At 40.1% G+C, this 15,050-nt stretch overlaps 1 protein-coding gene across 2 annotated transcripts in view; it reads right to left on the bottom strand.

The window, feature by feature from the left end:
* Positions 1 to 14,832, bottom strand: part of ZDHHC15 (zinc finger DHHC-type palmitoyltransferase 15) — a 216,326-nt gene extending 201,494 nt beyond the window's left edge. For both annotated transcript variants that reach the window (XM_056130115.1, XM_056130116.1), the window contains exon 1: positions 14,628 to 14,832. In XM_056130115.1, coding sequence (XP_055986090.1) covers positions 14,628 to 14,763 — 136 coding nt within the window. In that variant the 5' untranslated portion in view covers positions 14,764 to 14,832. The remainder of the gene's footprint in view (positions 1 to 14,627) is intronic.
* Between the last annotated feature and the right edge of the window lie 218 nt (positions 14,833 to 15,050).

Below are 15,050 nucleotides of genomic sequence, written 5' to 3'. Positions count from 1 at the left end.
CAATATGGACATTCCTCAAAAAACTAGAAATTGAGCTCCTATTTGGCCCAGCAATACCACTTCTGGTAATATACCCTGGGAGCCCAAAAAACACACAGCAGAAACACCATCTTCACTTCTATATTCATTATATATTATATATTCATCATATATATCCATATATATTCATTATAGCACCTGAGCGCCTGAGCACAGAAGAATGGATAAAGAAGCTATGGTATATCTACACAATGAAATACTATGCATCTTTAAGGAAAAATAAAACTTGCTTATAAATGGATGGACATAGCAAGTACCATGCTGAATAAAATGAGTAAGAAGGAGAGAATGGCTGCATTCATTTGTGGTATATAAAAAATATATATGGTAAAAGAGTAATATCGAAGTTCAGAGAAAACAAGAGCTAACAGGACTGGCTAATGCTTGGGATCTACCACAAGTGTGTGTGGGGAGGAGAGTACATAAAAAAGATAAGGGACTAGTATGACAATAATCATTGGAAATAATCACGCGGGACAAAGACTGAATATTAAAAAGTAAAAAATAAAAATAAAAGTAAAGGGGTATACATGACAATCTTTTAGTATCTATATTACAAACCACAATGCCCAAATGGAGAGAGAGTGAGAGAGAGAAAGAAAAAAAGAGAGAGAAGTGCCTGCCATGGAGGCAAGCTGGGGGTGAAGTATGATGGGAGAGAAATGGGAGACACTGGGGCTGGGAAATATACATTGGTGGAGGGATGGGTTTTGGAACACTGTGACTGAAAACCTAATCATGAACAACTTTGTAAGGGTCTATCTCATAGTGGTTCAATAAAAATGCCTTGGAAAAAAGTTAAGGTGCTTGCCTAGCATTCGGCTGCAACCACAACACTTGTTCAAATCCTGGTCCTGCATACAGTTCCTTGACCACAAGCAAGAAATGACACCTGATCCCGAAGTGGTCTTTGAGCACTGCTGGGTGTGATCCCCAATTTTTTTAGGATGTTATGATGGCTAAAGCCTAGAATGTGAGGCCTTTCTCTCTGGGCTGCCATACAAGCTTGGCTATATATTAACTCTATGCCCTTAACCAAGCTTCTTAATATAACTTTGCTTTTGTTTTCTTGTCTTCAAAATAGGCATAATGATAGCATCACCTTATAAGATTATTATGGGGATTAAGTGCATATGTGAGTATCATCATTCTAAACAGGAAGTAATAAGTGACATAAAAACATAAGACAAAATAAATAAGCTCAAAGCTTTCTTTCAAAACTGAATATTACATGACAGTATAGTGTTTATAGAATTATGATTGTTTGCATAGATTATAACTTGGTATCTGCCTAAATTTGTACATATGTACAATGGGGACAGAAATTGTAACTGCAGCGCATATTTACTGTGAAGCTCAAAGGACTTAATAGGTAGATAGGTGGTAAGTAATTAATATATCTATAGCAATAAGAACACTGTCTGGCACAGAGTAAGCTCAATGTAAGTGTTAACCATTAACTTAATAATTTTAAGAAAGATTTATTGCTGTAGTTCATAGAGATCAGTATTAAAACTTCAAAATATATTTAATAGCATTGGTAATATGGTAATGACATTGTAGCAAAGTCCATACCTTAATAATGGAACTGAATTTCTAAAATTTCTTTTTAAAACAGCAAAGTAGTTTCTATTCCACATCATAAAATCAACAGCCTTTATCTGATTTACCAAACATCTGCCACATGGTCTCTTTCTCTTTTTACAGTATAATAGATTTTATTTGGAAGATTCGAGGAAGGAGAAAGAGATAAATACAGAGACAAAGAGGCAGAGAGAATATCACAGTCAAGGGAGAACATGGGCTTCTTCAGAGTGGAGAGAGAGCCCTGGGTACACATCTTAGAGTTAAAAAGCCATCTACCACAAACCTACAGCAAACATCAACCTCAATGGGGAAATACTGAGAGCCTTCCCCCTAAGATCAGGGACGAGACAAGGATGCCCACTCTCTCCACTGCTGTTCAATATAGTACTGGAAGTACTTGCAATAGCGATTAGGGAAGAAAAAGATATTAAGGGCATCCAGGTAGGAAAGGAAGAAATCAAGCTCTCACTATTCGCAGATGACATGATACTATACTTAGAGAACCCTAAAACCTCTACCAAGAAACTCCTAGAAACAATAGGCTTGTATAGTAAAGTGGCAGGCTATAAAATCAATACCCAAAAATCCATGACGTTCCTATATGCAAACAGTGAAAGAGAAGAAAGTGACATGAAGAAAACAATCCCATTCAAAATTGTGCCCCAGAAAATCATGTACCTGGGAATCAGCTTAACTAAGGAAGTAAAGGACCTGTACAAAGAAAACTACAAAACGCTACTTCAGGAAATAAAAGAGGACACGAGGAAATGGAAAAATATCCCCTGTTCATGGATGGGGAGAATCAACATTGTGAAAATGGCAATACTTCCCAAGGCACTGTACAAATTCAATGCAATCCCTATAAGGATACCCATGACATTCTTCAAAGAAATGGAGCAAACACTCCTGAAATTTATATGGAACAATAAGCCCCCACGAATAGCTAAAGCAATTCTTGGGAAAAAGAAAATGGGAGGAATCAACCTACCTAACCTCAAGCTCTACTACAAAGCAGTAATAATCAAAACAGCATGGTACTGGAACAAAGGCAGAGCTGCAGACCAATGGAACAGAGTTGAATGTACTGACATCTCCTCCCAAACATATAATCATCTAATCTTCGATAAGGGGGCAAGAAAAGTGAAATGGAGCAGGGAAAGCCTCTTTAATAAATTGTGCTGGCAAAACTGGATGGCTACATGCAAAAAAGTGGGCTCAGATCTCTGCCTAACACCATGCACAAAAGTAAGATCGAAATGGATTTATGACCTCAACATCAGACCGGAATCCATAATGTTTATTGAAGACAAAGTTGGCAAAACTATCCATGATATTGAAGCTAATGGTATCTTCAAAGATGTCACGCCACTGGCCGAGCAAGTGAAAACAGAGATAGACAAATGGGACTATCTTAAACTAAGAAGCTTCTGCACCTCAAAAGAAACAGTGACCAAAATACAAAGACAGCCTACAGAATGGGAAAGAATATTCACCAAATACACATCCGACAAGGGGTTGATATCAAGGATATACAAGGTGCTGGTTAAACTCCACAAGAAGAAATCACCCAACCCCATCAAAAAATGGGGCGAGGATATGAACAGAAACTTTCGCAAAGAAGAAATCCGAATGGCAAAAAGGCACATGAGAAGATTCTCTACATCACTAACCATCAGGGAGATGCAGATCAAAACAACAATGAGATATCATCTCACACCACAGAGACTGGCCCACATCCAAAAGAACAAAAGCAACCAGTTTGGCGCGGATGTGGCGAGAAAGGGATCCTCCTTGGGTGGGATTACCGACTGGTTCAGCCCTTTTGGAAAACAGTATGGACGATTCTCAAAAAATTAGAAATTGAGCTCCCATTTCACTCAGCAGTATCACTCCTGGGAATATATCCCAGAGAGGCAAAAAAAGTACAGTTGAAATGACATCTACACTTCCATGTTCTTTGCTGCACTGCTCACAATAGCCAAAATTTGGAAAAAATCCAAGTGCCCGAGAACAGATGACTGGTTAAAGAAACTTTGGTACATTTACACAATGGAGTACTATGTAGCTGTTAGAAAAGATGAAGTTATGAAATTTACATACAAGTGGTACTACATGGAAAGTATCATGTTAAGCGAAATAAGTCAGAAAGAGCAGGATAGACACAGAAAGATTGCATTCATCTGGGGAACATAAAGCAACAAAACGGGAGACTAACACCCAGGAATGGCTGAGATTAGTACCAGGAATTTTGCTCCATGACTTGAAGGCCAGCCACATGTGCTAGGTGAAAAGGAAGCTCAGATAGAGAAGAGAGCACCAAATAAAGGGTGTTGTGAGGACCCTCCCAGGGTGGGGTAGACATACTAAAAGTAGTCTATAGACCAAACATGATTGCCACTCAATGCCTCTCTTGCAAAACACAGTACCCAAAATAAGAGAGAGAGAACAAGGGGGAATGCCCTGCCACAGAGGCAGGGTGGGACGGGGAGATGGGGGGTGGGAGCGATGCTGGGACCCGTGGTGGGGGAGGATGGTCAGTGGTGGAGGGATGGGTACTTGATCATTGTATAACTGAAACCCAAGCACAAAAATTTAGAAGTCTATAACTGTACCTCAGGTGTTTCACTAATAAAAAAAATAAAATAAAATAAAATAAAATAAAGGTGTGACAATTTAAAAAAAGTGTGAAAGTCTGAAGGTACATATTTCAACAGGGGAGATGTGGATGATAGATGTGCTAAAGCAGCACATCACCACATACAGTCAGCAGCAATACACTCTGGCAGCATCTGCTCACTCTTCCTTTGTTTAAGTTGGCTTTTATATGGTTTCTCCCAAGATGCCTCACCTAGGGCTTTCTACCTAGGTAAGAGTCCTTTTCTAGGGTAGTTGCCAAGTGGAAGAGTTGGTAGTAGTTGAACATTCTCTCTGATATTCCTTCCCTGACCTCTGTTCCTGTTGGAACTTCTCTCCAAGTGGGGTCTATCCTTCTCTGGGTCTGTGCTGGCACCAAGTAAACCTGAGATTTTTAGTGGCTTTAAGGCTACTGGTTTTACTACTTCACCATAAACTGCTCCTAATAATAATTATTGGTATGCAGTAGACAAAAATCAGGTCTAGCATGTATCTCAGGGGGGCTCACCAGTATGCAAAAGAAAGTAATCAAAGTGCATGCTGTGTATGTGGGCTCATGGCCCTATCTAGCACATCAAAGTTGCCCAGGCACATAACCCATTTCAAGGAACAGATTGGTAAGCTCTTCAGGAGCTCATAAATCTTTATAAATAACTATTTCCTTTCTTTAAATGTCTTTATTACTAGGTCCAATGTAAGTGAAAGGCCTGATGTTTGGATGTCCATAAAAGAATGTGTACATAAGTCCTTTTCTTTAAGAAACTTATTATTTTGTTCTTATAGTCATAAGAATGGGCTGGAGAGATAGCATAGCGGTAGGGCGTTTGCCTTGCATGCAGCCAACATGCCCGACCCGAGTTCGATTCCTCCACCCCTCTCGGAGAGCCCGGCAAGCTACCGAGAGTATCTCGCCCGCACAGCAGAGCCTGGAAAGCTACCTGTGATGTATTCTATATGCCAAACACAGTAACAACAAAGTCTCCAATGGAGACGTTACTGGGTCCGCTCGAGCAAATATATGAACAATGGGAGGACAGTGACAGTGGACAGTGACAGGGTCAGTCATAAGAATGGGGACAGTGCCATATTGCTTCGGTTTTTGTTGTTTTAACTTCTGTTTCATTATCCTAGAGTGCTTTCTAAAACAGTAAACCATGATGCCCTACCAAGGACTGAAGAAAGGCCTTTAACTTTTCCAGTTCTAATTATGTTCTTCTCTATTTTCAGATTGGCAACTGTAAAATCCAATGAAGCACTGCCCGGACTCCATGAAAATTAAAGTAGCATGAGGCTTCACCCCTCTAATCCTTTTGTCATTGTAAGGAAGCTCAGATGGACTTTCACCCATTTTCCCCTTAATGATTTAAGGTGATGAAATCTAGAACTGAATATGAAGCAGGCAGTCTCCTTTTTCTTTGATCACTGTAATTTTGGTTGTATAGACTAATGGCTATTTGAAATTTTGTTCATTTATTTTGTCCATGTATTACATGTGAGTAAACTCAAAAAGTGTTAGTTTTTCGTCTTATTTCACTTAGTATAATACCCCCTAGGCCATTCGTGTTGTTGGAAAGTGGCAAAGTTTTTCTTTTAATAGGTGAGTGTCATTCTATTATATGTACATGGAAACTAGAGTTCTGGTGACAAAAAGAATGCAGTATATATGGATGATAACTCATAAAACTATATACCCTCAAGCCTATATGTTACAAATTTAGCTTCAATAAATAAGCAAGGTGCTGACATCTGAGAATTGAAAAAAAATCCCACTTATTGCACAGCCCATGTAATATACCTCAATACAAGACTGAGACAAAATAAATAAACAAAAACAGAGCAGAGGAGATGACTGAAAGGAGTAGAGTACACCCTTTGAATGAAGGAACCCCCAGGTTTGTCCTCAGCACTGGCAGAAATGGCACCCAACCCTCAGAAAAGTAAAGCGGCATAAAGTTGTGTCTATAAAGGCAGATACTTGCATGTAGCACTGTAGCACTGGCTTCCCATTTTTCATCAATTTGCTCAAGCGGGCACCAGTAACATCTCCATTGTGAGACTTGTTACTGTTTTTGGCATATCGAATACATCACGGGGAGTTTGCAAGGTTTTGTTATGTGGGTGGGATACTCTCAGTAGCTTGCTGGGCTCTCCGAGAGGGTAGGAGAAATTGAACCTGGGTCAGCCACATGCAAGCCAAACACCCTACCCGCTGTGCTCCAGCCCCATTTACATGTATTTTAAAAAATACTTTCTAAGAGAGTGACAGACATAGAAAAACTGCACTCATTTGTAGAATATAAAATAACACGACATGAGTCTGACACCTAAGGATAATAGATACATGGGACAGATAGATTGCTCCATAGCTGGAAGCCTGCCTCATGCACAAAGGGGATAAGGCAGCTGGAATAGAGAAGGGATCAATAAGGAAAAGATGGCTGGAGGAATCAGTCGAGATGGGAGATGTGCACAGAAAGTAGATAAAGGACCAAACATGATAATATCTCAGGGTCATTATATTGCAAACCATAATGCCCAAAAGTAGAGAGAGACTATGGGGAATCATGTCTGCCATGGAGGCAGGGGGAGGTGCGAAAGGGGGCGTATACTAGGGATATTGGTGGTGGGGAATGCGAACTGGTGGAGGGATGGGTGTTTATAACCTAAACATGAAAGCTTGTAACTATCTCACGGTGATTCAATAAAATATTAAAAAATAATAAAATAAATAAAAATACGTTCTATATTTCACATAATAAACTTAAGAAGAACTATAGCACTGTCCTCCCATTGTTCATCAATTTGCTCGAGCGGGCTCAGAAACGTCTCCACTGTGAGACTTGTTGTTACTGTGTTTGGCATTTCAAATAAATCACGGGGAGCTTGCCAGGCTTTGCTGGGCAAGATACTCTAGGTAGCTTGCCGGGCTCTATGAGAGGGGTGAAGGAATCGAACCCAGATCGGCAAGGCTGGCCATGCAAAACAAACGCCCTACTGCTGTGATTAAAATTTAAATAAATTAATACTAACAAGAGGATTATCTCCTGCTTCCTGGTTAATTCAAATCTACCTGGAAATGATTGCTTTATTAAATGTGTAATAGAAGGACAGTATGTAAGTGAAGACACAAGATCAAGAAAAGCAGGACCCCATCGATAATTTTTAATATGCAAAAACTGGTATGCACAAATAAAAGAGTCTAGAAGGAATTTAGAGTTGGGGATACCCAACAGGAAAAATGAAAGTCCAAATATTTACTATGCTCTGGGACACTGGGACACCCACCATCCCTGAGCCCCTTCCTGCTCGTCCCAAAGCAGCGCCCGGTTTTCTCACTTTCCTAGGTCTATAGCCCCACAACACACCAGGTAGCCATAGAGGGCGTGGCCTCTGCAGAAGTAGGCGTGTCCTCTTTAGAAGTGGATGTGGCCTATTATTGGGCTGGCTGGTGCTCAAGCAGCTACAGGTAAATTATCCATACCAAGCAATCCTCTGTAATATCTCAGTCTTCATACCACCACACAAACATATAGAAACAACGCAAATCCCCACCACAAGGAGAGGATGATGAAAAGAGTCCAGACCATCAGTAGGTGTTACTCACATAAGGGAGCTCTCTGATAAAGAATTCAGATATGAAGTAATGAAGATGTTCAATAAACTCAATGAAACAGTCAGACAGATATCCAGTATGTTAAAGTAAGACATGAAAGGAACAATGGAGAAAATAAAGGAAGAATTGAGAGCAGAAATTGGAAGCAATGCAAAGAAATGTCATGAATAAAGGATTTGATAGATGAAATACAAAACTCAGTCTGTGCCCTCAACAGTAGAATGGCTACAGCTCAAGACAGAATCAGTGAGCTGTAAGATCAGCTGCACGAAGCCGACAGGAAACAACAAACAATGGCAAGAGACCTCAAAATAGCTCTAGAGTGAATCAGAGTCCTAGTGGGTGATTCCAAGGGAACAACATTAGAATCATTGAGTACTAGAAGGTCAGGTAAACAATCCCATTGAAAAAGCCACGGTTAAACAAATCATTGCTGAAAAGTTCCCAGAGCTGGACAATGCAGGCATCTAGATTCAAGGAGCCCAAGGGTGCCAGCTAAAAGAGAACCTAACAAAAACACTCTGAGACATATCATAGTTAGAATGATGGATGCCATGGATAGAGACACAATACTGCAAGCAGCAAGGTCAAAGAATGAAATCACGTACAAAGGAGCACCCCTTAGATTCACAACAGACCTATCAGACGAAACCCTCCAAGCCTGAAGGCAGTGGTGGGATATAGTGAAAAAACTCACTGAAATGAATGCTTCACCAAGAACACTTTATCCGGCTAAACTCTCTCAAATTCGAAGGTAACAGTACACTATTTTCTGGATAAACACCAGATCAGAAACTTCATAGACTCAAAACCAAACCTAAAAAAAGGGTTAAAGGGACTACCATAAGACGAGACAAACTACTAGAACAACAAAACCTTACAGAAAGATGACACAAAACCCCATAACAATAATCTGTCTCAATGTGAATGGTCTAAATTCACCAATTAAGAGACAGAGTGGCAAAATAGATTCACTAACAGAACCCAACATACTGCTGCCTCAAGAAACACATCTGAACAATCAGAACAAACACAGACTCAAAGTTAAAGGATGGAAAACAACCCTGCAAGCAAACAATCCCCTCAAAAAAAGCTGGATTGGCCTTATGAGTATCGAGCAACAGAGATTTCAGGTTGAAAACGATTAGAAGAGACAGTGGATGCCATTTTTTATTAATAAAGGGAAATGCACAGCAGGAAGAAATCACACTCTTAAACGTATGTGCACGTAATGAGGGACCAGCCAAATATCTACAACATCTGTTAACAGACTTTAAGAAGGACATTACAAGCAACACAATAGTAGTGGGTTACTTCAACATCGCCTTATTACCCCTGGATAGATCAAGAAGATTAAAACTCAGCAAGGAAATAATGGCTCTGAAGGAAAAATAGAAGACAGAGGACTAATAGATCTATACAGGAATTTATACCCCCCTTAAAAAGAACACACATTCTTTTCCAGTGCACATGGAACATTTTCCAGAATAGACCATGCGCTGGGCCACAAAGCATACCTCAACAGAATCAGGAAGATAGACATTGTATCAACTATCTTCTCAGAAAACGATGCACTGAAGATAGAAGTTAATCATGTACAGATGCAGAAAACCAAATCAAACACCTAGAAATTAAACAACTCAATATTTAACGAGTGGATAAGGAAAGAAATCAAGGAAGAAATCAAAAGATACCTGGAAACAAATGAGAATGAAGACACGAGCTACCAGAATCTGTGGGACTCAGCTAAAGCCATATTAAGTGGAAAATTCAAAGCTCTGTATGCATTTCTTAGGAAGGAAGAGACATAAATAAATAACTTGACTTAACAGATCAAAATCTTAGAAAAGGACCGGCAAAAGAACCACAAACCAAGCAGAAAGAAATAGATCATAAAACTTAGAGCAGAAATCAACAACATGGAAACCCAAAAAACAATCCGAAAGATCAATGAAACCAAGAGCTGATTCTTTGAGAAAATAAACAAGATAGATAAACCACTAACAAGACTCACAAAGAAAAAGAGAGAGAGAGAACCCTAATAAACCAAATCAGAAATGAGATATCACAACAGAAACCAAAAAATTCAAAAGATCATCAGAGACTACTTTGAAAGTCTGTATGCCACAAAACAAGAGACCCTAGAAGAAATGAATAAATTCCTGGATTCCTATAATCTCCAAAGGCTGAATCAAGAGGATCTGGAATACTGTAATAGTCCTATTAATATCAAGGAAATTGAAACTGTAATCAAAAGTCTTCCCAAAAACAAAAGCCAAGGTACAGATGGATTCACTATCGAATTTTTCCAAATATTTAAAGAGGACCTATTGCCAGTTATTCTCAAGCTGTTCCAGGAAACTGAAGAAAAAGAAATTCTCCCAGTTTCTATAAAGCTCATATCTCTCTAATACCAAAAGGAAACAAAGACACCACAAGAAAAGAAAACTACAGGCCGATATCCCTGATGAAAATGGATGTGAAGACTCTGAACAGAATACTAGCAAATAGAATTCAACAACTCATCAAAAATATCATACACCATGGTCAAGTGGGATTAATCTCGGGAATTCAAGGATAGTTTAATATTCAGAAATCAATCAACATAATCCACCATATCAACAAAAGAAAAGATAAAAACCATATGATCATATCAATAGATGCCGAGAAAGCATTTGACAAGAACCAGCACCCGTTTATGATGAAAACCCTCGCCAAATGGGAATACAAGGGACTTTCCTCAATATAGTTAAAGCCAACTACCACAAGCCTATAGCAAGCATCATCCTCAATGGGGAAAAACTGAGAGCCTTCCCTCTAAGATCAGGGATGAGACAAGGATGCCCACTCTCTCCACTGCTGTTCCACATAGTACTGAAAGTACTTGCAACAACGGTTAGGCAAGAAAAAAATATTAAGGGCATTCAGGTAGAAAAGGAAGAAATAAAGCTCCCACTATTCGCAGATGATATGATACTATACTTAGAGAACCCTAAAACCTCTACCAAGAAACTCCTAGAAACAAAAGACTTGTATAGTAAAGTTGCAGGATGTAAAATCAATACCCTAAAGTCCATGGCTTTCCTATACACAAATAGTGAGAGAGAAGAAAGTGACATTAAAAAAAAACCATTCACAATTGTGCCCCAGAAAATCAACTATCTAGGATTAGCTTAACTAAGGAAATAAAGGACTTGTACAAGGAAAACTACAAAATGCTACTTCAGGAAATAAAAGAGGACACGAGAAAATGGAAAGATATCCCCTGCTCATGGATCAGGGGAATTAACATCATCAAAATGGCAATACTTCCCAAAGCATTGTACAAATTCAATGCAATCCCTATAGCAATACCCATGACATTCTTCAAAGAAATGGAGCTAACACTCCTGAAATTCATATGGAACAATAAGCCCCCACGAATACCTAAAGCAATTCTTGTGAAAAATAAAATGGGAGGAATCAACCTCCCTAACATCAAACTCTACTACAAAGCAGTAATAATTTAAAAAAATCATGGTACTGGAACAAAGGCACAACTGCAGACCAATAGAACAAGGTTGAATATGCTGACACCTACCCCCAAATATATGATCATCTAATCTTTGATAAGGGAGCAAGAGAAGTGAAGTGGAGCAAGGAGAACCTCTTTTATAAATTGTGCTGGCAAAACTGAACAACTACATACAAAAAAATGGGCTCAGATCTCTGCCTAACACCATGTATAAAACTAAAATCAAAATGGATTAAAGATCTCAACATCAGACCAGAACCCATAAGGCACATTGACGACAAGGTTGGCAAAACCCTCTACAACACTGAAGCGAACGGTATCTTCAAAGATGTCACACCACAGGCCAAGCAAGTGAAAACAGAGATAGACAAATGGGACTAATTAAACTAAGAAGCTTCTGCACCTCAAAAGAAACAGTGACCAAAATACAAAGACAGTCAACAGAATGGGAAAAGATATTCACCCAATACACATCCGACAAAGGGTTGATATCAAGGTTATACAAAGCACTGGTTGAACTCCACAAGAAGAAAACATCCAACCCCATCAAAAAATGGGGCGAGGATATGAACAGAAACTTTCGCAAAGAAGAAATCCGAATGGCAAAAAGGCACATGAGAAGATTCTCTACATCACTAACCATCAGGGAGATGCAGATCAAAACAACAATGAGATATCATCTCACACCACAGAGACTGGCCCACATCCAAAAGAACAAAAGCAACCAGTTTGGCGCGGATGTGGCGAGAAAGGGATCCTCCTTGGGTGGGAATACCGACTGGCTCAGCCCTTTTGGAAAACAGTATGGACGATTCTCAAAAAATTAGAAATTGAGCTCCCATTTGACTCAGCAGTATCACTCCTGGGAATATATCCCAGAGAGGCAAAAAAAGTACAGTTGAAATGACATCTACACTTCTATGTTCTTTGCTGCACTGCTCACAATAGCCAAAATTTGGAAAAAATCCAAGTGCCCGAGAACAGATGACTTGTTAAAGAAACTTTGGTACATCTACACAATGGAAGACTATGCAGTTGTTAGAAAAGATGAAGTCATGAAATTTACATATAAGTTGTTCTACATGGAAAGTATCATGCTAAGTGAAATGAGCCAGAAAGAGAGGGACTGACATAGAGACTACACTTCACCTGGGGAATATAAAGTAAAAGAATGGGAATCGAACTCCCAAGAATAGTTGAGATAAGCACCAGGAGATCTGCTCCATGGCTTGTAATCCAGCAGCACATGCTGGGGAAAAGGCTGCTCAGATAGAGAAGGGAACACCAAGTAAAGGACGTTTAGATGACTCGCTCGGGATGCGAGATGCATGCTGAAAGTAGACTACAGACCAAACAGGATGGCTACTCAATACTTCTATTGCAAACTGCAACACCCTAAAGGAAAAAGAGAGCAAAGAGAGCGGGGTGGGGTGAGGGGATGGGGTGGAGGGGTGGGAGGGCTACTGGGACCATTGGTGGTGGGGAATGGGCACTGGTGGAGGGATGGGTACTCAATCATTATATAATTGAAACCCAAGCATGAAAGTTTGTAAGTCTACAACTGCACCTCACGGTGTTTCACTAATAAAAAATTACTAAATATGATGATAAAGAGTATGAGTTTAAGTGTACTAGAAGTAGAATTCTATTATAGAAATGGCAATACATATTATTAGGATCCCACTGAAATGAGAGATTCTTCAAGGTGAGAAGATAATGCCAAGCAGAAATCTCATTGTGAGAATAGCAGAGACTCTGCTATAAAGAGAAAGGGCAATATTGGGAAAACTTCGTTGTGAATTAAAAGAATATCATAAGGTAATGAAGTAAAGTAATAAAGTAATCATAAAGTAATTACGATGTGGTCCATATTTAATCCCATCAACCCAAATACCCAAATGAGAAACTTTTTAAAAATAGGGTCTTGGGGTTTGAATTAGGAATTACTGTGCAACTCTAAGTTTGAGATTTTGAAAACATAGCATAGTTCTAGGAATCATTTTACAGTTAGGAAGGGATAGAATGCTTCTCAGTGTTAGAACAAGGTATGAGAGATAAACCAAATATATTAAAAGGTGGTATAATGACAAGGTGCAAGGAATGAGGCTCTCATTGGAGATCTCTTCAGTGGAGATCTCATTTAGAAATCAGTGAAAAATATGGTGTTTCCTCCGTTTGAGAAGACTAGCCATGTACAGAAACAGGGAAAAGGAAAATAAAATAACAAGAATCCCAAGGAAGATGAGAAAATGTGGTCTAACAGTTCAGGGGGACTGCAGGACGTAGGGTATAGGTTTTAAAAAAATACAAAGGAAGTCATAAACAGGTAAGTGGTGGCTTTTGGAATGGTAATAAAGAAATTGTGGGCACTCTTGTGTGGCATCTCTGTTGGAAAAGAGTAAATGCACGCTAAAGCAGTAAGAAGTTACTATGGGAATCCCAGTGTGATAAAATTATGGCCTCTAGAGTAATGGGATAGGCCAGGATATATTTCGGATCTCCCATTCTATTGGAGAAGATAAGAAAATGATGCAACTCACAGGTAACGACTATGGACAACTTACCATTTTATGAAAAATAAAGACCCCAGAGGTCCACTGCAGCATCTATCCCTCTAGAAAGTGGGTGGGAAAGAAGGAAAGTGGATGAACCTTTTTAAACAAGGTGCATTGTAGGTTGAAGCACTCCAGCCAGTGAAGAAGATAAGGAGGAAAGAATGGATTCCAATGTTAGAAAAAGAAGAATACAGGAAAATTGGGGGGTTTCCTCATAGAAGAGATTGGGAAGTTATGGGTCTTTTAGTGGAATGCATATGTCCACATTATTAACACACTATGAAGAAGATAGTTCAAGGGGACAAGATATGTTGTTTCCTCAACTGGATATAGTGGGAGCCTCCAGAAAGAACACAAGGCACAAGTTGTTTGTCCAGCATGAGAAAAGGGTGCCTTAGAGGAAAGAGCCAGTTAATTCTTATGGGTAAGCCCAGGGAACAGTGTATGAAATCGTAACTAGGAAGCGACGGTGCGGTGGTAGGACAGCCCCCACCCTCCATGAGCCGGCACAGAAAGATCTCAGTAAATCAGTATCTAGAGGCCTACAGATCCAGGAAGATAAAGGAAATACAATGCGGATTGCATTGTGAGGACTGGGAACACAAGGGACACCCATGTGAAAGGGTGGGGCAGATGATTAGGCTGGAGTCTAATTTCCCCACTTTAAGTGCCCAGTTTCACTTACCCAAGCAGAGTTCAAAGACGTAGGCATAGTACGACCAGAGCACCACCAGAACGATAACAATTACCGGCACCCAGGAAAGTACTCGGCGGCAGCACCTTAGACCCCCGGACAGAGCCATCTTCCAGCCCCGCCGCATCCTCTACTCGAAGATCGACCGAGCAGGCCTGCTGGTTCTGGGTAGGAACTGCTGGTGCTGCAGTTGGGAGGCGGGTTGGCGCGCTGAGCGGCACTCCACTGGCCAGCCTGGCGGGAACCTTCTCACCGAGGCGATACCACCTGTGGGGCGGCAGAACACAGTGACCTACCACAATAGGTATGAGTCATGGCGTGGAGGAACTGGTCATGTCGGAGCGGAAGGTAATCCCTCTGGCAAGAGAGGCTGGGCACTCTCTAAGAGAGTGTAGGCCCGTCCTCTTTCCTTCT

Source organism: Sorex fumeus, unplaced genomic scaffold (genome assembly GCF_029834395.1).
Source record: "Sorex fumeus unplaced genomic scaffold, SorFum_2.1 ptg000073l, whole genome shotgun sequence".
NCBI classification, from domain to species: domain Eukaryota; kingdom Metazoa; phylum Chordata; class Mammalia; order Eulipotyphla; family Soricidae; genus Sorex; species Sorex fumeus.
This window is presented reverse-complemented; position numbering and strand designations above follow the sequence as displayed.